General features: G+C 35.8%; 1 protein-coding gene across 5 annotated transcripts in view; it reads left to right on the top strand.

Moving 5' to 3' along the window:
• DCDC1 (doublecortin domain containing 1) overlaps nucleotides 1–23,533 on the top strand; it is a 470,261-nt gene that overhangs the window by 315,472 nt on the left and 131,256 nt on the right. The window contains exon 20 of one of the 5 annotated variants that reach the window (XM_015474821.3): nucleotides 12,772–14,004. The exons of the other annotated variants lie outside the window; for them this stretch is intronic. Within the exon in view, the coding sequence (XP_015330307.2) occupies nucleotides 12,772–13,030 (259 nt within the window). The 3' untranslated portion in view covers nucleotides 13,031–14,004. Of the gene's footprint in view, nucleotides 1–12,771; nucleotides 14,005–23,533 lie in introns of those variants that run through there. 5 annotated transcript variants of the gene reach the window in all.

Here is a 23,533-nt window from a genome sequence, read left to right as displayed (position 1 = left end):
AGATTATTGTACCCAGCAAGGATCTCATTCAAATATGAAGGACAAATCAAAAGCTTTACAGATAAGCAAAAGCTGAGAGAATTCAGCGCCACCAAACCAGCTCTCCAACAAATACTAAAGGATATTCTCTAGACAGGAAACACAAAAACAGTGTATAAATTCGAACCCAAAACAATAAAGTAAATGGCAATGGGATCATACTTATCAATAATTACCTTAAACGTAAATGGGTTGAATGCCCCAACCAAAATACAAAGATTGGCTAAATGGATACAAAAACAAGACCCCTACATATGCTGTCTACAAGAGACCCACCTCAAAACAGGGGACACATACAGACTGAAAGTGAAGGGCTGGAAAAAGATATTCCATGCAAATAGGGACCAAAAGAAAGCAGGAGTAGCAATACTCATATCAGACAAAATAGACTTTAAAACAAAGGCTGTGAAAAGAGACAAAGAAGGACACTACATAATGATCAAAGGATCAATCCAAGAAAAAGATATAACAATTATAAATAAATATGCACCCAACATGGGAGCACCGCAATATGTAAGGCAAATGCTAACAAGTATCAAAGGAGAAATTAACAATAACACAATAATAGTGGGAGACTTTAATACCCCACTCACACCTATGGATAGATCAACTAAACAGAAAATTAACAAGGAAACATGAACTTTAAACGATACAATAGACCAGTTAGACCTAATTGATATCTATAGGACATTTCATCCCAAAACAATGAATTTCACCTTTTTCTCAAGTGCACATGGAACCTTCTCCAGGATAGATCACATCCTGGGCCATAAACTAGCCTTGGTAAATTCAAAAAAATTGAAATCATTCCAAGCATCTTTTCTGACCACAATGCAATTAAGATTAGATCTCAATAACAGGAGAAAAACTATTAAAAATTCCAACATATGGAGGCTGAACAACACACTGCTGAATAACCAACAAATACAGAAGAAATCAAAAAAGAAATCAAAATTTGCATAGAAACTAATGAAAATGAAAACACAACAACCCAAAACCTGTGGGACACTGTAAAAGCAGTCCTAAGGGGAAAGTTCCTAGCAATACAGGCATACCTCAAGAAATAAGAAAAAAGTCAAATAAATAACCTAACTCTACATCTAAAGTATTAAAGGAAAAAGTGAAGAACCCCAGGGTTAGTAGAAGGAAAGAAATCTTAAAAATTAGAGCAGAAATAAATGCAAAAGAAACAAAAGAGACCATAGCAAAATCAACAAAGGCAAAAGCTGGTTCTTTGAAAGGATAAATAAAATTGACAAACCATTAGCCAGACTCATCAAGAAACAAAGGGAGAAAAATCAAATCAATAAAATTAGAAATGAAAATGGAGAGATCACAACAGACAACACAGAAATACAAAGGATCATAAGAGACTACTATCAGCAATTATATGCCAATAAAATGGACAACGTGGAAGAAATGGACAAATTCTTAGAAAAGTACAACTTTCCAAAACTGAACCAGAAAGAAATAGAAAATCTTAACAGACCCATCACAAGCACGGAAATTGAAACTATAATCAAAAATCTTCCAGCAAACAAAAGCCCCGGTCCAGACGGCTTCAGAGCTGAATTGTACCAAAAATTTAGAGAAGAGCTAACACCTATCCTACTCAAACTCTTCCAGAAAATTGCAGAGGAAGGTAAACTTCCAAACTCATTCTATGAGGCCACCATCACCCTAATACCAAAACCTGACAAGGATGCCACAAAAAAAGATAACTACAGGCCAATATCACTGATGAACATAGATGCAAAAATCCTTAACAAAATTCTAGCAATCAGAATCCAACAACACATTAAGAAGATCATAAACCGTGACCAAGTGGGCTTTATCCCAGGGATGCAAGGATTCTTCAATATCCACAAATCGATCAATGTAATACACCACATTAACAAATTGAAAAATAAAAACCATATGATTATCTCAATAGATGTAGAGAAAGCCTTTGACAAAATTTAACATCCATTTATGATAAAAACTCTCCAGAAAGCAGGAATAGAAGGAACATACCTCAACATAATAAAAGCTATATATGACAAACCCACAGCAAACATTATCCTCAATGGTGAAAAATTGAAAGCATTTCCTCTAAAGTCAGGGACAAGACAAGGGTGCCCACTTTCACCACTACTACTCAACATAGTTTTGGAAGTTTTGGCCACAGCAATCAGAGCAGAAAAAGAAATAAAAGGAATCCAAATTGGAAAAGAAGAAGTAAAACTCTCACTGTTTGCAGATGACATGATCCTCTAAATAGAAAACCCTAAAGACTCCACCAGAAAATTACTAGAACTAATCAATGATTATAGTAAAGTTGCAGGATATAAAATCAACACACAGAAATCCCTTGCATTCCTATACACTAATAATGAGAAAACAGAAAGAGAAATTAAGGAAACAATTCCATTCACCATTGCAATGAAAAGAATAAAATACTTAGGAGTATATCTGCCTAAAGAAACTAAAGACCTATATATAGAAAACTATAAAACACTGGTGAAAGAAATCAAAGAGGACACTAATAGATGGAGAAATATACCATGTTCATGGATTGGAAGAATCAATATAGTGAAAATGAGTATACTACCCAAAGCAATTTATAGATTCAATGCAATTCCTATCAAGCTACCAACAGTATTCTTCACAGAGCTAGAACAAGTAATTTCACAATTTGTATGGAAATACAAAAAACCTCGAATAGCCAAAGCGATCTTGAGAAAGAAGAATGGAACTGGAGGAATCAACCTACCTGACTTCAGGCTCTACTACAAAGCCACAGTTATCAAGACAGGATAAACCCAAGGAGAAACACCCCAAGACACATATTAATCAAATTAACAAAGATCAAACACAAAGAACAAATATTAAAAGCAGCAAGGGAAAAACAACAAATAACACACAAGGGAATTCCCATAAGGATAACAGCTGATCTTTCAATAGAAACTCTTCAAGCCAGGAGGAAATGGCAAGACATACTTAAAATGATGAAAGAAAATAACCTACAGCCCAGATTATTGTACCCAGCAAGGATCTCATTCAAGTATGAAGGAGAAATCAAAAGCTTTTCAGACAAGCAAAAGCTGAGAGAATTCTGCACCACCAAACCAGCTCTCCAACAAATACTAAAGGATATTCTCTAGACAGGAAACACAAAAATGGTGTATAAACTCGAACCCAAAACAATAAAGTAAATGGCAACGGGATCATACTTATTAGTAATTACCTTAAACGTAAATGGGTTGAATGCCCCAACCAAAAGACAAAGACTGGCTGAATGGATACAAAAACAAGACCCCTACATATGTTGTCTACAAGAGACCCACCTCAAAACAGGGGACACATACAGACTGAAAGTGAAGGGCTGGAAAAAGATTTTCCATGCAAATTGGGACCAAAAGAAAGCAGGAGTCACAATACTCGTATCAGATAAATTAGACTTTAAAACAAAGGCTGTGAAAAGAGACAAAGAAGGTCACTACAGAATGATCAAAGGATCAATCCAAGAAGAAGATATAACAATTATAAATATATATCCACCCAACATGGGAGCACTGCAGTATGTAAGACAAATACTAACAAGTATGAAAGGAGAAATTAACAATAACACAATAATAGTGGGAGACTTTAATACCCCACTCACACTTATGGATAGATCAACTAAACAGAAAATTAACAAGGAAAAAAAAACAAAAACAAAAACATGTATCTATAAAGCTCACTAAAGCAAAGCACAGTAAAATGAGGTATGGCAATAAAAGGCGTTAAATTTATCAAATAAAAAAAAAATAATAAAGTGCTGAAAAATTAAAAAAAAAAAAAAAGAAGAATGGAACTGGAGGAATCAACCTACCTGACTTCAGGCTCTACTACAAAGCCACAGTTATCAAGACAGTATGGTACTGGCACAAAGACAGAAATATAGATCAGTGGAACAAAATAGAAAGCCCAGAGATAAATCCACGCACATATGGACACCTTATCTTTGACAAAGGAGGCAAGAATATACAATGGATTAAAGACAATCTCTTTAACAAGTGGTGCTGGGAAAACTGGTCAACCACTTGTAAAAGAATGAAACTAGAACACTTTTTAACACCATACACAAAAATAAACTCAAAATGGATTAAAGATCTAAACATAAGACCAGAAACTATAAAACTCCTAGAGGAGAACATAGGCAAAACACTCTCTGACATACATCACAGCAGGATCCTCTATGACCCACCTCCCAGAATATCGGAAATAAAAACAAAAATAAACAAATGGGACCTAATTAACCTTAAAAGCTTCTGCACATCAAAGGAAACTATCAGCAAGGTGAAAAGACAGCCTTCAGAATGGGAGAAAATAATAGCAAATGAAGCAACTGACAAACAACTAACCTCAAAAATATACAAGCAACTCCTACAGCTCAACTCCAGAAAAATAAATGACCCAATCAAAAAATGGGCCAAAGAACTAAATAGACATTTCTCCAAAGAAGACATACAGATGGCTAACAAACACATGAAAAGATGCTCAACATCACTCATTATCAGAGAAATGCAAATCAAGACCACTATGAGGTACCATTCCACACCAGTCAGAATGGCTGCAATCCAAAAGTCTACAAATAATAAATGTTGGAGAGGGTGTGGAGAAAAGGGAACCCTCTTACACTGTTGGTGGGAATGCAAACTAGTACAGCCACTATGGAGAACAGTGTGGAGATTCCTTAAAAAACTGGAAATAGAACTGCCTTATGATCCAGCAATCCCACTGCTGGGCATACACACTGAGGAAACCAGAAGGGAAAGAGACACGTGTACCCCAATGTTCATTGCAGCACTGTTTATAATAGCCAGGACATGGAAGCAACCTAGATGCCCATCAGCAGATGAATGGATAAGAAAGCTGTGGTACATATATACAATGGAGTATTACTCAGCCATTAAAAAGAATTCATCTGAATCCATTCTAATGAGGTGGATGAAACTGGAGCCTATTATACAGAGAGAAGTAAGCCAGAAGGAAAAACACCAATGCAGTATACTAACGCATATATATGGAATTTAGAAAGATGGTAACAATAACCCTGTGTACGAGACAGCAAAAGAGACACCGATGTATGGAACAGTCTTATGGACTCTGTGGGAGAGGGAGAGGGTGGGAAGATTTGGGAGAATGGCATTGAAACATGTAAAATATCATGTATGAAACGAGATGCCAGTCCAGGTTCAATGCACGATACTGGATGCTTGGGGCTAGTGCACTGGGACGACCCAGAGGGATGGTATGGAGAGGGAGGAGGGAGGAGGGTTCAGGATGGGGAACACATGTATACCTGTGATGGATTCATTTTGATATTTGGCAAAACTAATACAATTATGTAAAGTTTAAAAATAAAATAAAATTTAAAAAAAAATTAAAAAAATCACACCTCAAAAAATAAAATAAAATAAAATAAAATAAAATGGAGGAATGCTGAAAGGGCACAGGGGACAATCTGAAAAAGCTGTCAGTGTCCAAAGTTGGAAAAATTTGAAAGAGAATAAATCTGAGCCAAAGAATAAATATTCATGAGTTTATACTTACACATATACATACCTCAATAAGTAATTGAATGAGGATGTTGGGGGAACAACTCTTCCTTATAAAAGAATACCAATTATAAATGTAGAAGGAATGAAAGAAATTGAAAATTGACTTTAGAACAGCATAACAGTAACTGCTGCAGGCAGGATCCATCAACAGAGGCTAAAGTCAGTGGGTAAAATTTTAAGGTAAAATAGTATATTTCCAAATAAGTTTTAGAAGCGTATGTATTTAAATGATTATTACTTAGAAGGGATAATGTAGTTATTTTACAGTGAAGAATTACTTGGCAGATAGCATCTTAACCAAATGATCAAAATTAATGACATTAGTTGTAAGACATATGAATGTCATGTACTTTCTGAAATGATCGGAGGAGACAAACTTCCACAGTATTCCTCCTCCTAAGTCCTTTACCTCAGTCTAATCATGAGAAAAACAAAAGACAAACCTAAATTGAGGGATATTTTACTGATTAGTTTTACTCTCATTTTTTCAGAATTTTCCACAGTTTGTTTTGATCCACACAGTCAAGCTGGTTTTAGAAAAGGCAGAGGAACCAGAGATCAAATTGCCAGCATCCACTGGATCATGGAAAAAGCAAGAGAGTTCCAGAAAAACATCTATTTCTGCTTTTTTGACTATGCCAAAGTCTTTGACTGTGTGGATCACATTAAACTGTGGAAAATTATGAAAGAGATGGGAATACCAGACCACCTGACCTGCCTCTTGAGAAATCTGTATGCAGGTCAGGAAGCAACAGTTAGAACTGGACATGGAACAACAGACTGGTTCCAAATAGGAAAAGGAGTACGTTAAGGCTGTATATTGTCACCCTGCTTATTTAACTTATATGCAGAGTACATCATGAGAAACGCTGAACTGGAAGAAACACAAGCTGGAATCAAGATTGCCAGGAGAAATATCAATAATCTCAGATATGCAGATGACACCACCCTTATGGCAGAAAGTGAAGAGGAACTCAAAAACCTCTTGATGAAAGTGAAAGAGGAGAGTGAAAAAGTTGGCTTAAAGCTCAACATTCAGAAAACGAAGATCATGGCATCTGGTCCCATCACTTCATGGGAAATAGATGAGGAAACAGTGTCAGACTTTATTTTTTTGGGCTCCAAAATCACTGCCGATGGTGACTGCAGCCATGAAATTAAAAGACGCTTACTCCTTGGAAAGAAAGTTATGACCAACCTAGATAGCATATTCAAAAGCAGAGACATTACTTTGCCAACAAAGATCTGTCTAGTCAAGGCTATGGTTTTTCCAGTGGTCATGTATGGATGTGAGAGTTGGACTGTGAAGAAGGCTGAGCGCCAAAGAATTGATGCTTTTGAACTGTGGTGTTGGAGAAGACTCTTGAGAGTCCCTTGGACTGCAAGGGGATCCAACCAGTCCATTCTGAAGGAGATCAGCCCTGGGATTTCTTTGGAAGGAATGATGCTAAAGCTGAAACTCCAGTACATTGGCCACCTCATGTGAAGAGTTGACTCATTGGAAAAGACTCTGATGCTGGGAGGGATTGGGGGCAGGAGGAGAAGGGGATGACAGAGGATGATATGGCTGGATGGCATCACTGAGTCAATGGACTCAAACACAGTGAACTCCGGGAGTTGGTGATAGACAGGCAGGCCTGGCATGCTGCGATTCATGGGGTCGCAAAGAGTCGGACACGACTGAGCAACTGAACCAAAGTGACACAGTCAAAGGCTTTAGCAGAGTCAATAAAGCAGAAATAGATGTTTTTCTGGAACTCTCTCACTTTTTTGATGATCCAGTGGATGTTGGCAATTTGATCTCTGGTTCCTCTGCCTTTTCTAAAACCAGCTTGAACATCTGGAAGTTCATGGTTCACGTACTGTTGAAGCCTGGCTTGGAGAATTTTGAGCGTTACTTTGCTAGCGTGTGAGATGAGTGCAATTGTGCAGTAGTTTGAGCATTCTTTGGCATTGCCTTTCTTTGGGATTGGAATGAAAACTGACCTTTTCCAGTCCTGTGGCCGCTGCTAAGTTTTCCAAATTTGCTGGCATATTGAGTTCAGCACTTTCACAGCATCCTCTTTTAGTATTTGAAATAACTCAATTGGAACTCCACAGTTTAGAAGCATCAATTCTTCAGCGCTAAGCCTTCTTTAGGGCCCAACTCTCACGTCCATACATGACTACTGGAGAAACCATAGGTTTGACTAGACAGACCTTGGTCAGTGAAGTGATGTTCTACTTTTTAAAACACCATCTAGGTTGGTCATAGCTTTTCTTCCAAGAAGCAGGTGTCTTTTTAACAGTCTTTTGGACTCTGTGGGAGAGGGAGAGGGTGGGATGATTTGGGAGAATGGCATTGAAACATGTATAATATCATATATGAAACGAGTCGCCAGTCCAGGTTCGATGCACGATACTGGATGCTTGGGGCTGGTGCACTGGGATGACCCAGAGGGATGGTATGGGGAGGGAGGAGGGAGGAGGGTTCAGGATGGGGAACACATGTATACCTGTGGTGGATTCATTTTGATATATGGCAGAACCAATACAATATTGTAAAGTTAAAAAATAAAAAGAAAAGAAAAGAAAAAAAATTTTTCGTTTCTGCAGTCACCATCTGCAGTGATTTTGGAGCCCAAGAAAATAAAGTCTGTCACTGTTTCCACTGTTTCCCCATCTCTTTGCCATGAAGTGATGGGACCGGACGCCATGATCTTCGTTTTTTGAATGTTGAGTTTTAAGCTAGCTTTTCCCCTCTCCTCCTTATCAAGAGGCTCTTTAGTTCCTCTTCACTTTCTGCCAGAATAGTAGTGTCATCTGCATATTTGAGGTTATTGATATTTTTCCTGGCAATCTTGACTCCAGCTTGTGATTCATCCAGCCTGGCATGTCACATGATGTACTTGATCAGTCTGTTGTTCCATGCCTGGTTTAGCTGTTGCTTGTTGACTTGCACTGGTGTGGCAGGAGGCAGATACGGTGGTCTTGTATTCCCATCTCCTTAAGAATTTTCCTCAGTTTGTTGTGATCCACACAGTCAAAGGCTTTAGCATAGTAAATGAAGCAGAAGTAGATGTTTCTCTGAAATTCTCTTGCTTTTTATATGATCCAGATAGTGGCAACTTGATCTCTGGTTCCTCTGCCTTTTTAAAATACAGCTTGTACATTTGGAAGTTCTCGATTCATGCATTGTTGAAGCCTAAAGGTTAGAATGTTTTTGGAGCTCTCTCGTTTCTCCCTTTGCTTTCTTTCAGAACTATTAGTACCAATCAGCTATCATAGATTAGACTAAGGAGATACTATAACTAAATGCAACATGATGTCCTGGATTAAATCCTGAAACAGAAAAGGAGCATTAGTGGAAAACTTGGTGAAATTCAAGTAGAGCCTCTGGTTGAGCTAGTTGTATTGCCACCAATGTTAATTTCTTAGTTTTGATAATTGTACAATGCCTATGTAAGATGTTAACATAAAAGGTGAAATCTAAAATTATCTTAAAGAGTTGAAAAATAAAGCTGCTTCTTTAAAAATTCTGAGATTTCTTAGATATAGTTCTGGAACAAAGCAAAAGGAGAAACTAGAGAGCTACCATAAAGTTCTAACCTTGTGATTTTGTAGTTTTCTGAGTACTTTTTCGGACTCTTAAAATGTCCTTCAGAAATGTACTTTTATATATTACCCTCTTCACTTAATATGCATGTTGTTTAGAGTTATTTACTTTGTACAGTTGACCCTTGAACACTGAAGGCTTTGGTGTGCCATCCCCAGCACAGTTGAAAATCCTCAAGACAGCTTTTCAGTTGGCCCTCCATATCCAGGGTTCCACATCTTCCAATTTAACCAACTATGGCTTGCGTAGTACTTGGTATGTATTTATTGAAAAAAAAAAATCCACATGTAAGTGGACCTGCATAGTTCAAACCCTTGTTGTTCAAGGGTCTTGTTGTTGTTGTTTAGTTGCTAAGTTGTGTTTGACTCTTTGCCATCTCATGGACTGTAGCCCACCATGCTCCTCTGTCCATAGAATTTTCCAGGCAAGAGTACTGGAGTGGGTTGCCATTCCCTTCTCCAGAGGGTCTTCCCAACCCAAGGATCAAAGCCGCATCTCCTGCTTGACAGGCGGTTCAACTGTATATAAAATGGGTGTATGAAAGGTGGACAAGGAGACTTTCCGTAGTACAGAATTAAGTAGTAGTCACTACTAAAAGCTGCTTTCAGAATATATTTCACAATGCCAAGGTAACTTTCTACCTTCATTTAACATATTAGGCTACTGAAACGTTTGAAATCTTCAAATAATAAAAGACCATTCCCAACTGGGGGATAGAATTTCTCAGAATTTGAATATGGAATAGATGTTAAAAGACATGAATGTGGAAACAAAAATTTTTTTTCTAAGAAATTCTCCAGAATTTCCTTTTCACAAAGGTTTAAGTTCTACCTCTCTACATTTGAAAAGAGATGTCTTTGGGCCAGCTTCGTATCTGGGCAGTTTTTGTGCCTGCAATTATCAGACAACATACAATCTTACACATAAATCGTTGCTGCTGCAATTAGCTCATTGACCACTTGTACCCTGGGGACAGTGGAAGCAGTCCCTCCGTAAGCAGCTGGGATGGAATTGCTGGAAGGGCAGTCTGTCCAGTTTGATGAACAGTCATGTCCTCCTACTTCTGCCAGGTGTATCTTCTTTCCCAAGGGGTCAGGGAGGGGCAGGGGCTGTGACCTTTTAAAATAGAAGACCCACTAAATTGTGAGAATTGACTTGTGATTTAGTTGCTAAGTCGTGTCTGACTCTTTTTGCGCACCCATGAACGGTAGCCTGCCAGGTTCCTGTGTCCATGGAATTTTCCTGGCAAGAATACTGGCTGCTGCTGCTGCTAAGTCACTTCGGTCGTGTCCGACTTTGTGCAACCCCATAGACAGCAGCCCACCAGGCTCTTCTGTCCCTGGGATTCTCCAGGCAAGAACATTGGAGTGGGTTGCTGTTTCCTACTACAGGGGATCTTCCTGAGCCAAGGATCAAACCCGTGTCTCCTACCTTGCAGGCAGATTCTTAGCACTGAGCCACCTGAGAATTTATTACATTGGATCTAAAAAGAGGAAGATAATTGCCCTAAGTTACTTGCAGGGCTTAATTTGGGGTTTATTTTAACCTCCCATAAGCTCTTTAAACTCTGCTTTGCTAAACTAACTGGAGTAAAAAGACAACTGTCCAGACAACTTCAAAGCAACTTCTTTCCATGAAAACAGAAATCAAGAACACAAACAGCAAATATTTTGCTCTCAGTTGAGCAGAGGATTTATAAACAAATCTGTTCAACTCATTTGCTGTTTGTGTTCTTGTTGTTTATATGAGTGCTCCAAGTACACCTTCAGTTTTTATTTTTGTTTACACTGTCTCATATTTTTCCCCACAGAATTTTTAATCATCTGAGGCGTAATTGTATTATAGCACTCTGAAGTGCTAATTTGTTTCTTTTCTCTATTACAAAATGTATTTCTTCCATAGCACTCTGACTTTTAAGGGAATTCATTAGAAAAACATTAGGAAATATGGTATACAAGACATGAGTTGGTAAATTAAGATGAAAATATACCATATCACACATATGAATGTTAATGGAAACTAATTGTTCACTTGTTATGACCTATACCCTTTTGAAATGTGTAGTTTCTGAGTCGTTAATCTGAAGCAATATTTATTTCTTGGTTGTTCATTCTGATGCTTACCCTGTATTGAACTTTGTGGACCTTTGTTTATTTGATGGACATATAAAATATAGGTGATGGGCTCGGCAAGTCAAATTTCATATGGATTCAATCCCACATGACAGATTCCTGGCACAAAGGAAGTTGAGTAACAGAATTCTACTCTAGTATAGGTTGATTCTCTATAGAACTCAGCTTGTGTACAATGGTATCATTGTGTCAATTGATTTACCCCAATGCATCTTACTTAGAAAAATACTATTTGCACAATTTAAAATATATTAAAAGTTTCAATACAGCTGTAGCATAAGATCCAATATTCTATTTTGTCCATGATGACATAAAAGAAAAATTTAGCAGCTTTTTAGAATTATAGGCTCTGTAGTGTGATTTTCATTGTCTTTCTAGATTCAGCTTATTATTCCAGCAGAGATTTATGATCAATATTTATGTGAGAAACTTTCTTTTAAATTGTATGTATTAGCGCAATGATTAGTGAAATTAATTTCACACCATTTCTTGCTTTCTTTCTATTAATCAAATATGATATCTGGATTTAATTATGTCATCTGGGGATAGTATTATTACATTACACATGGAGGTTTTTGCTCTATAATTTTTCTTTTCTACAAAAAGTGATAAAAGCGGCTTCTGCAGGACAAATTTACAGCATTTTGCTTTTTAAATTCTTTTCTTATAAGACTATGTTAGCATTATAAAGCTTTTAAAAAATTGGAGTCATTACAATAAACATTTTAATAAAAGTATAATAATATCTAGAATTAGACTGTACTAATGCTTAGTAAATTATATACTAACTCTTTGATTTTAGATATTTTAACATTACCAAGTTAGATTTTTTTTAAGCATAATAATATAGATTTGAGAAATCATTAATGAGAATAAAGTTTTAATTCTTTATCCTATTAAAAGAAAATGTGTTTCCAGTATTTGCCAATTCTTCTAAGGTTCAAAAATGACAACCTGTTAGTTCCTACCATCTACTATACTTCTAAACCTTTCACATGTGTTCATGATTCAAAATTCAAAAGGGCTATTCATGTGTCTCTTACATTTTTGAGATAGCATAAAAGATAAATGATTATGAAAATAATTCATCAAAAATTGTAATTTATAATCTTAACACCTTTTTAAAAGGCACATAACCTTCAGTCACACCCCAAGGGTCAATATGTTATAATTTTGTTTTACTTAAGCTTATAAAAACGCAGATAAAAATAACTAGGTTTTAATAGTGGTTTCCTCTGTTTTCTAGTCTCAGAGTGGGAAATTTCTAGATTGGGTTTTTTTCCCCCTTCCCCTGGGAAATATACAACTCCCTATATTATGGCCATTAATGTTTAGTAATGAGTTAGTCCTCAAATACCAATAAGATGATGTGGGCTTGATGGAAGTTAAATGTCCCTAAATCCTATGAATTGATCTGCAGGAGCTGTTTTCCGCATGAGTGGTGGCTTCACCCAGGCAGACATCCGCAGAGCCGTGGAGGTCAGGGTGATGGAGGAGGAGTGGGCTTGGCGGCACATATGCACTCTATTCCTGACAGTGTCTTGCTTCAGCAAAGGGAAGTGAAGCGCGTATACCATGCTCAGTGGCATTTCCAAATGCAGCTCAGCTGGGGGCCCAGGCTTATTGCATCAATGGCACATACCGGGCAAAAAAGGAAATACATAATTTTGTCAAAGTAGTAGATCACAATCTACCATTCCTTCCCTCCCCCTTCAAAATCATCACCCACACACACTAATAGCTCTAATAGATACAGACTTTATGCATATTTCAGTCACAGCAGTATTTCTAATGCATATGTGAAAGGGTCCTTAATTTATGTCTACCAACTGCGTGGTGCCCTTCTTTTGGGTAATGTCATCATCCTAATGGTGTTTCTATTATACTCAAAGGTAGCAAATGAGGCTTATTGCAAGAAGGTAATTGATTTTCACTGAGTGAAAATGTAAATAGCCATAAGAAATCCTATGAAAGATAAGCAGTTGAAAATTGCCAGAAAAAAAAAAAGTGATTTGTATACATGACTTATTGGTCCAAGTATATAAAATGTTTCTTTTTTCAAGTCAATACCACAATAACCGTATTTCACATCATTTTATTTTAAATTGAAGTAAAAATAGAAGAATTTCAATGATCTTGCTTTTACCAGTTTGGCTGTGTATATTATGAAAATTATCATCTAATATGGAAGGAAGCTTCCTTTTGTCAATGTGTCTTTGTAAAAGAAACCACGTGAATAAAATTTCTCTTTTGGGTGTGTAAAGCTGAAGAATTCTTCTTTGGATTTTCTAGAGTGAAAAGTGCATGGCATCTGTATCAATTATGTATTATATATATACATATATATGTATGCTGAAATCTCATTGAACTTTAGCATAAATGTCAGCCCCAAATTCAAGAAAAAAGCAAAGCTCAAAATGTATTTTATTATAAAGAAGAATAGAAGCAAAACAGAATATCTGAGGCAATGAATTTGTTAAAACAAAGCTATATTTTTAATGTATAGTAAAAAAAGTTCATAAAATTATTTTTGGTTCCTCCACAAGTGAAATACAGACAATTATTTGCATCATCACTACTGTCTTCTGACTCCAAAATATACCTTTTCTGATAAGTTAAGAATCACTTATTTTAATCGCAAACATTTTAATCACAAAAATCTCCTTTTTCAACTTAAAATTTTTGTAATGGTACTTAAGAAATAGGCTATACATTTTTTCCACTCCCCTACCCTATCTTGCTTACAATTTGAGAAGGACTTATATTTCAGGACTGTAAAATGTGTAATGAGAATGTTTTTGAATTCTTGCCTTAGAAGGTCACTTGGATTAAAAAGATATCATTTATATTGACCTTTGAGTTGGCAGATAGAGAGATGTAATAAATTTTATTTCTGCTGGAGAATCGGAAATGCGACAGGAAGAGAATTCAAATTCCTTCCCATTGAGGGAAGTTTAGAGGAACAATTCTTCCCTCTCACTTTCAGCATCGTCAGATACAAAATCTTTAACATCTGTTTTATTCTTCATAACGTATATGACTAGAGGCAGGCCTAACTCAGCCATCAGTCCAAACAGGGGGTAAACTGAAAGCATGTTGACTTATTACACAGTGCCATGAACAAAATATACTCTTTAATATAAATTAATCCCCAACCAAGCCCTTTAGTTTGTTACAGTTTTAGATTCAGACAGGCAGGACTCCCTAGTGATACAGAGATTTCACTAATCACTTCCAGAACCTTGTGCAAAAATTCCATTCAGTAGAAAGACCCAAGCTCAAAATAAGAAATTTAACTTTATGGGGAAAGCAAAACCTTATGTGTTTATTTCATTAAGAAGAAAACATCAAATAGGCTTATCACAGTATGACTTGTAGTTTCTGTATTCCAAATTTTCTGTTTCATTTACAAACCCAGGTCTTTATTATGGTCTTTATGAATTTAACTATCTCTAATTTATCTTGCTGTGAGTAAATAATGAAAACAGAAATGCTTTAAACACTACTAAAAAATTAGTACACACAGATATGAAATTACAGTAAAGATGGTGGGCCGGGCATCAGCCTCTCTATTTAGCGTGTTTGATAGGGAGTGTGTAGTGAGGAGAACTATAAATGATACTGACAATATGGGTCTGAACATTTGAAGAAGACACTTATTCTGCTCCTAATGACCTTGAAACTTTTTTAGACCTATAGGACAAATGTAAAATTGGACCAATAGAAAAAGCATTTGGATAATACAAAAATGTATTATTAAAACAATCTAATAGTTTTATGCATCTATATTTTAAAAAACTTGTTTTGGTTTCTGCTTGAGAGACTTTTAGGAACTAAAAGTTGTTTTAACAATTTTTATGTGTTGGAAAAGAGAGCTTTGTTATACATCATTCTCTTGTCCAAAATCTGAGATAATGAAATGTTCTATTTTAAATAATGTGTATCATTTTTTATTGGTTTTTATACTAATTCCCTGCTTTGGATTGTAAGGGAGTAAACAATGGTGTCTCCCAGATCCGCCATTCCATATCTCAGGAGTAATCATGAGTGCAATTTTCTTTAAGATTGAGATGAGAATCCTGTTGGCAGTGTGTAGCTATGGTTCAGTCCTGAATCCTGGAAACTTAATTCAGGTGCATTGTGGGCACATAAAATTTGAGTTCAAATGCTTTTAAGAAGTCATGCCACTTTGTCGTTTGACACTAATTTTCAACCCAGCATGCTTTAGCAATGACTGATATTAGTTCCAAGTGAATTACAGCTAAGCTATTTTCTACCATCTACAAGAAATTTTTTATGCCAACTGAGTCAAGAGAGGTTTTGAAATTTCCTTTAGTATGTGTTGGGGTATGGGGCTCATCAGTGTAGATAATCAAGTGTCCTGATTGTACACATCATTGAAATGTCACTGCTTTTTTACTAATGTTGCTGCTAATGTTTTACTAATGTTGCTTCAGTCGTGTCCGACTCTGTGTAACCCCTGAGATGGCAGCCCACTAGGCTCCCCCGTCCCTGGGATTCTCCAGGCAAAAAACTGGAGTGGGTTGCCATTTCCTTCTCCAATGCAGGAAAGTGAAAAGTGAAAGTGAAGTCGCTCAGTCGTGTCCAACTCTTAGCGACCCCGTGGACTTGCCGCCTACCAGGCTCCTCCGTCCATGGGATTTTCCAGGCAAGAGTACCGGAGTGGGGTGCCATTGCCTTCTCCATTACTAATGTTGTTCAACCCCAGTTATATTCTTATTGGTCAGAAGAAACACTCCTTGCAATTCTCTGCTTTCTTTCCAAGTCATCAACAAGTATTATTTCTGTGGATCCCATGAAATAGACATTGATCCATTGGAAACTGGACTATGAAGCAAATAATTTCCTTCATGATAATAATGAATTACCATTAAATATGTCTTCTATCTGCCAAATTAGAAAAAGTGTTCTTTGGGAAGAAGTATGTACCATAATTCAACCTTGTGTCCTTAACACAAGGTAGAGACTTGAATTTTTAGGAGAATTGGAGGCAGATTCTTTAGGCAACATGACTATGAAGAGATACATCATTTGACCATAAGGAAAAGAAGTTTCTAGGCCTTGCATGTGTTCTAATTCACTTCAGTTGTGTCTGACTCTGCAATCCTAAGGACTGTACGTAGTCTGCCAGGCTCCTCTGTCCATGGGACTCTCCAGGCAAGAATACTGGAGTAGGTTGCCATGCCCTCTTCCAGGAGATCTTCTCAATCCAGGTATTGAACCTGTGCCTCTCACGTCTCCTGCATTGACAGGCAGGTTGTTCACCACTAACGCCACCTGGGAAGCCCTTCTAGGCTTAAATAAAATTAAATCTTGAACAAATGAGGGGTAGTTTTCATGGACTAATTTGAATATTTTGAATTTTCAAGTCATTTCTTTTAGTCTTTAAAATGAAACGGATTCATAGTGGATAAAGATTTGATTTGCCCTCTGCATTTCATAAAGGGTACAAATGATGTTGGTTTAGTTAAAAGCATATAAAAGCAATTACATAGTGATAGAAAATATATGAAGTATGTAATATAATTTAAGGTACCAAAATCAAAGTGTAAGGATCAAAACATAGTGAAATATATAGTACTATGTTGCTGTAAAAAATATTCAAGGGCAGCTCCATAGAGTCGCTGTGCTTCAAAGATTAAACATAATAAGATGAATATCAAGTGAATTAAGAAAGTTCCTCAAAATGGCTTTTTCTTAAGGAATATTTTCCCCATCAAAAAGTCTCATACTTTGGTGAAAAATTCAACATTTATTTATGAAGATAGTCTTCCTTTAACGTTTAAAATCTTCCATCATGTTAATTTACATGCTTTAAAACTATACCGATAAAGTGGTTGAAGTAAATAAATAAGTCATAAAAAGCACATCAAAGTAGTTATGACGAGACAGCCAGATGGCAGAGAATTGCAGTACTTGCTGTAATTTTATCAAAATTACTATTGTCATGGCATGTTAGTTTTCATAAGAATTTGTACAGTCGCTGATCTCATACAGACAAATTAATTTCAGGTTCTCTCATGTGTAGTCACATAACAGCTATACTTGAGCACGCACAAAAGAAAATTAAATAATCATAGTCACATAAACTTGAAAAGCAGCACAATATCTTAAGTTTACTATTCCATAACGTCTTGGGATCAGTGATCATTTCTGTTATGTTAGACTCAAATTGATCTACAGCAGTACAGCCATTATGTACTTTCTGCTGTGTTTAGTCTTCATTATATAAAGGTACCATGTCATGTATTCTATTAGTGAAGAATTGTTATTAAGGCAGTAATGTTGTAATTCCTACATTTATGGCCTTTCTTCAAGTTTCATTCTTTTATCTCTTTTATGTCTAAAGGGATAACAGAGCTTTTGATGCTTCCTTTAAAGATAAATGCAGATATGAATTCTCAGCAATTAATGAGCTTAAATGATATTTGAATTAAAAATGTTTATTGCAGGTTTCAAACGTTCTCCTTCTTTTCTTTGTCCTGGAATTATGAAAAGAACGCCTGATACTGCACATTATACAAATCTCTTCTGTTCATATTCAACCAACACTTTCGATTGTAAAGGTCTCTTCCTAAAGTCATTTAAAAATTTTTTTATTTTATTTTTTCCTGGTATTTTTTTTCTAAAGTTATTTAATTTTTGTTTTCTCATTTTATAGCCCAAGTTCTTTCTAACATGCCCTGTTCCATTGTGTATCAGATTTAGCGCATAATTGATACACACTAGGCCTCAGTATCTTCAACTATGATTTGGATGTCTACCTGCTGTATTTACTTCATAGATACTGGAGGTTGGGATGAGAACTTCATTAAAGTAACTTTTCATTTTTATGACTTTAAAATTGAAAGGATAACATTTTCACTAGTTGTTTCATTGATCTTAGACAACTCATTCAAGCAAATATAAAATATATTATCTGGCAAAATGATAGCAGTCATAAATATCTTAGGAAAAGTGTCATTAAATATTTAAATTCTTCATTCTTTTTTTCCACCAAAAATGTGCTATATTCCACTTTATAGGTTTGCCTCTAAAGAAAAAGAGTTGCTTAACTCATGGAATTTTAGTTATCCATGCTCAAGTGCTTTGTGGTCTTCAGTGTATATATGGCTTTTATCCATAATAATATTAAGAGTAATATATGTCTAGGGATTTCAAACGTGTAAATTTATTTCTTGAAATAAATAAACCGTAGGTTTTTTTTCTTATGGAAAAAATGTTATTCATTTTAGAATGATCATGGCTTTGAAAAATTTGAGTTAGCACTTAATCTATTGCTTTCTCTCAGTAGACGGGATAGGAACTTAACATGTCTTTCTTTGGGGAGAGGTTATAACAGGAGTGCCCATGGAAACAATGGTCTGTGTGTGTTCTACTGTAGTCTCAAAGACTATTTTTCTCTTTAAGATCATGTTAATTCTCAAATGTTTTCATTGAAATTAGTATAGATAACATAGTTAATACTCAGAATTATGAAGATTTTACATATGGTAAAATGTAACTTAGTTATATTACTAAGTTATAGTTTTAAAAATTGTGTTATACTGGAAATTTATGGCAAAGAAGTTAATGGGAATGGAGATAAACATATTCATTATGTAGCATTATTAATGCTAATAAAGGCATAGAAACAAGGTGTCTGATCATAGGGGCATTGCTAAGTAGATTACATTTCATCTGTGAAATATTATGAAATGTTAGATATTTTTTCCAAAGTGTTTTTAATACCATGGGAATTGCTTATGCTATAATTTTAATTGATAATAATGAAATATAAAATGTATATACATATCATCTCAATATGTAAAAATAATCTAGAAATTATCATTTAAAAAAGACTGAATGAGAACTTGTGGTGAAAGTGTTTGGGGACTCTAGGGCTGTGCAGTTTCCTCAGTGATTCCTTATGTGTTTTCTGTGTTTTCCTAGTATTTTATAATGAACATGTTGTTTTTTTCTTTTTATAATGCAGGGAAAAAGAATAAGTGGAAAAAAGGGCACATAACACAAAATTTAAAATATGGCATGTTTTTCAACCCCACCATATAATTATTTTTATTTTTGAATTTTGTTATAGTACTTTTATGTTATAATATTTATTTTTACAAAGCTTTATTCTCTAAGATTTTGAGTGTGAGTTCAGGACCTATATCCTTTGTTCTTGACATAGAACTGTAGATAATAGTTGCTTAGTACCTTTCTACTGAATGGATGTATGACATTCCGTAAGGATACATATTTTTATATAGTTGAAATTCGTGTGCCTACTACTTCTGTTTTGCTTTTTCTACTTACTTTGATCAGAATGCTTTTATATGACTTCACGTAAACTTAAAATGATAAATTTTTAATGTTATAGTACCTTATAGGATTAAAAATCATCCTAAATATGGATATTTAGGTTATTTCCCATTCTTGTTTCTATGAACAAAACTTCAGTGAGTATTCTCATCCGTTTACCTTTCTACTTTTCAAAAACTACTTCTTATGGTAATTCCTAGAGCATTAATTTTTATAATACTTGTTATGTTTGCCCTATCCCATTACCTATCAGTGGGCTTATCAGAGGCACAGCGGTAAAGAATCTGTCTGCCAATGTAGGACAACTGGCTTAGATTCCTGGATCGGGAAGATTACCTAGAGGACGAAATGGCAACCCGCTCCAATATACTTGCCTGGAATATTTCGTGGACAGAGAATCCTGGCAGGCCACAATCCATGGGGTCGCAAAAGAATCGGACACCACTTAGTGACTAAACAACACCAAATTACCTGTTGGTAATGGAACCAACAGTGGATGAGTATACTGATTGCTTCCCCCAAATTTATCTAAATTGAACATTTTATTATTTTTTAAATTGAAATTGTAGTTGATTTATAATATTCTGCTAATTTCTGCTTAAATTGAGCATTTCAGATTCAGGTCTCTTTGTTACATTTAATGGACATTTGAGAAAACTTAGGTTGCCTGAAAGTGTGTTTATTTGACTGTGACTTCCCATGCACTAGTTTTCTAGTTGTTTTATTTATGTGAATAATCTTTTTATATCCTGTGCCCATTTGGAATTTTTGAAATTTTTAAAAATACATTTGAATACACTAATTATACATTAATTGGTATGTTATTTGTATGTTCTATTTGATGCAGATAATTTTTCTGACATGTGGTTGTCCTTTAATTTTGCTATTTTTCAATATACAAGAGTTAAAAAGCTGATATATTCTAATCCACTGATTTTTTTCCCCTCAGGTGATTGCCTTGTTGCTGAAAATGATCAGCATTTTCCAATAAATGCAATGCCATTCTTTGTCGACATTGTACGAACATGGCTCACTTGTAAATTGATTATTATAAAGTATGTAATTATGTGTTGCTAGCTTAGGTATTTAGGCTAATTGTTTCCTCTTTGAATTTTCTCTTTCTGTGTGTCTCCTTTTTCTTCTGCTCTCCCCTTCCTTCTGCTCTTACTTTTCTTTCACTTATTGTCTTCCTTGCTGCTCCTTGTTCCACCGTAGCCTTTGATTTCCCATGATGAAATTGAGACAGCAGCCAATTACCATATTGCTACTCTTCATATCCTACTGCGATCTATTTGTTTAAATTCCTGAAAAATCTCAAGCCTTTGTTTTAATCAGAAATCAATTCGGGTATTATACATATATGCATATACATGGATATATGTGTGTATTTTATTTTGAGGAAAAAAACAATTCCAATGATAACTTCTTTGTCCATAATTATAAACTAAGGCAGTGACTTGGCTTGCATCTGGACGCTGGACATGAAATTGAAGACTAGATTGCCTCCCTGTCATGCAATTACCTCCATTCTTGGGACCAAGTCTATTGTTTATGGATCTTGATCCTTCCTTAAAGTAGAGCCTTTGCTGTGTGGCACTGATGAGCTAATGCTACCTTTTGGATTCTCACATTCTGAGTAAGCTAAGGAGCCTTGAGAGCTTGTGATGGATGAATGTTAAAATCTAAAATGTCACTGTTTGCCTTTTATAACATCATTCATCCAGTTTTTCATCTAGTCATTTTTGGGTCCCTCTCATGAGTCTAGCACTGGGTCAAACAAGTATGTTTAGAAGAAAACATGTTTCCTGCCCTTGAGGTACTTATAGTCTAATTTGGGAGATAAAATGTATATATACATTGAAAAAGAATAAAAACTACATTAGATGAACTTGTTACTAGAGGCTGCAGGCTGCAGATTTATATGCCTTAGAATTTAACATTAGGGGAAAAAGCTAGAGTAAGTTTTGTGGTTTGAATTGTGTCCCAAAATTATATGTTCAATTTCTAACTTCCAGTACCTGTGAATAAAGTCAATGTGACTTTATTTGGAAATAATCATTGCAAATGTAATCAGGTTTAGATGAAAGTGGAAGTCACTCAGTCGTGTCCAACTCTTTGCGACCCCATGGGCTGTAGCCTGCCGGGCTCCTCTATCCATGGAATTCTCCAGATAAGAATACTGGAGTAGGTAGCCATTCCATTCTCCAGGGGATCTTCCCAACCCAGGGATTGAGCCTGCGTCTCCTGCATTACAGGCAGATTCTTTACCATCTGAGCCACCAGGAAAGCCCAATTTGTCATACTTGATTTGTGTGGGCTCTTAGAGCCCAGTATGGCTGGTGTCCTTCTAGGAGGAGAAGAGGCAGAGACACAGATATACAGAGATGGAAGCAGAGACTCAGGTACTGGAGCTGCAGGTCAAGGAACGCCAGGTATTGCTGGCAAACCATCAGATGCCAGGAAGTGACAAGAAAGGACTCTTCCCTACAGGTTTCAGAAGGAGAATGAGCCAGCTGACACTTTGATTTCAGACGTCTGGCCTCTCTAACTGTGAAACCATAAGTTTCTGTTGTTTTAAGCCACTCAAGAGATGGATATGAGATTGTGATCTGAATAAAAGGTGGGATTTGGATTGACAAATAAAGGGGGCTCCATGGTGGGGGAAAACCTCACTAGCAAGGGTAGGAATAAATATATGGGGAAAAGGCCTGAGTGATTGCCTCTGAGACTAGTGCAAGATAAATGGAACAGTAGAGTAGATCCAGGTGGTGGAAGGCCTTCAATAACACGGTGAAGAATTGATCCATTTTATTCCCTCACTCATACAGTCAATATTTACTACTTACTTACTGCACATCTAGTTTGTAACAGGGAGTTACTTTGGCTCCCAAACAGGAGGCTGTTGGAAAACATTTATGCTTTTATTTATATATTCTCACCCCTGAGTTTTTAGAAATTGGTTATTTTTGATAGATAATACAGTCACCTGTTGCAAAAATAAAAGTTTCAAATAGATATAGAGTAACAAGTTTTCTATCACTGTCCCCTACCTTCCCTATTGGACCACACCCATACCCACCAAAAAACTACTCCTGTAAGTTACTGTGGATCTTTTCAGAGGTTTTTTATTTTTTCCTAATGCATAAACACAGAGAAATGTACATATATACCTCATTCCCTTTGCACAAGTGGTAATATTCCAAATACTGTTTGTACCTTGCTGCAATTATTTTACTTAATAATATGTTTGAGATTTTTCTGCATCAGTTAAAACAATGTGCTCCTTCAGTTTTTTGATGTGTACATTTTCATTATGTGGATGTACCACAATTTAGGTTGCTTTCATCTAGATTGTTTCTACCATTGCTTTTAAAAAATCACAAAAAATGAAGCATATGTTATTTGTTGCTTATATAAAATATTATTTTAATAATTTAGTAAGAAAAGAAAGGTTTTTTAACCATCAGTAAATAAGATAACTACTTAAAATACTTTTCTATTTTTTGCTAATCATTTTTTGTGCTTTTCATGTATATCTATATTACACATGCCATGTTATTATGAGTACATGTATATGTTAATGAATAAATACATATACACATTTTAGGATATATATACATTTTTTAAGTCACAGGACTATACAAACAATTTCTGGACTAGGGTATAATGTGCAAATTCTATGACATGACTATTCTGGTTCATCTCCCAGTATTTCTTCTACACTCAACCAGACAGAACAACTTAGAGAAAATTAACTTGCTCGGTTCAGTTCAGTTCAGTTCATTTCAGTTGCTCAGTCGTGTCCGATCTTTGCGACCCCATGAACTGCAGCACTCCAGGCCTCCCTGTCCATCACC

Source organism: Bos taurus, chromosome 15, assembly GCF_002263795.3.
Source record: "Bos taurus isolate L1 Dominette 01449 registration number 42190680 breed Hereford chromosome 15, ARS-UCD2.0, whole genome shotgun sequence".
Lineage (NCBI taxonomy): Eukaryota > Metazoa > Chordata > Mammalia > Artiodactyla > Bovidae > Bos > Bos taurus.
This window is presented reverse-complemented; position numbering and strand designations above follow the sequence as displayed.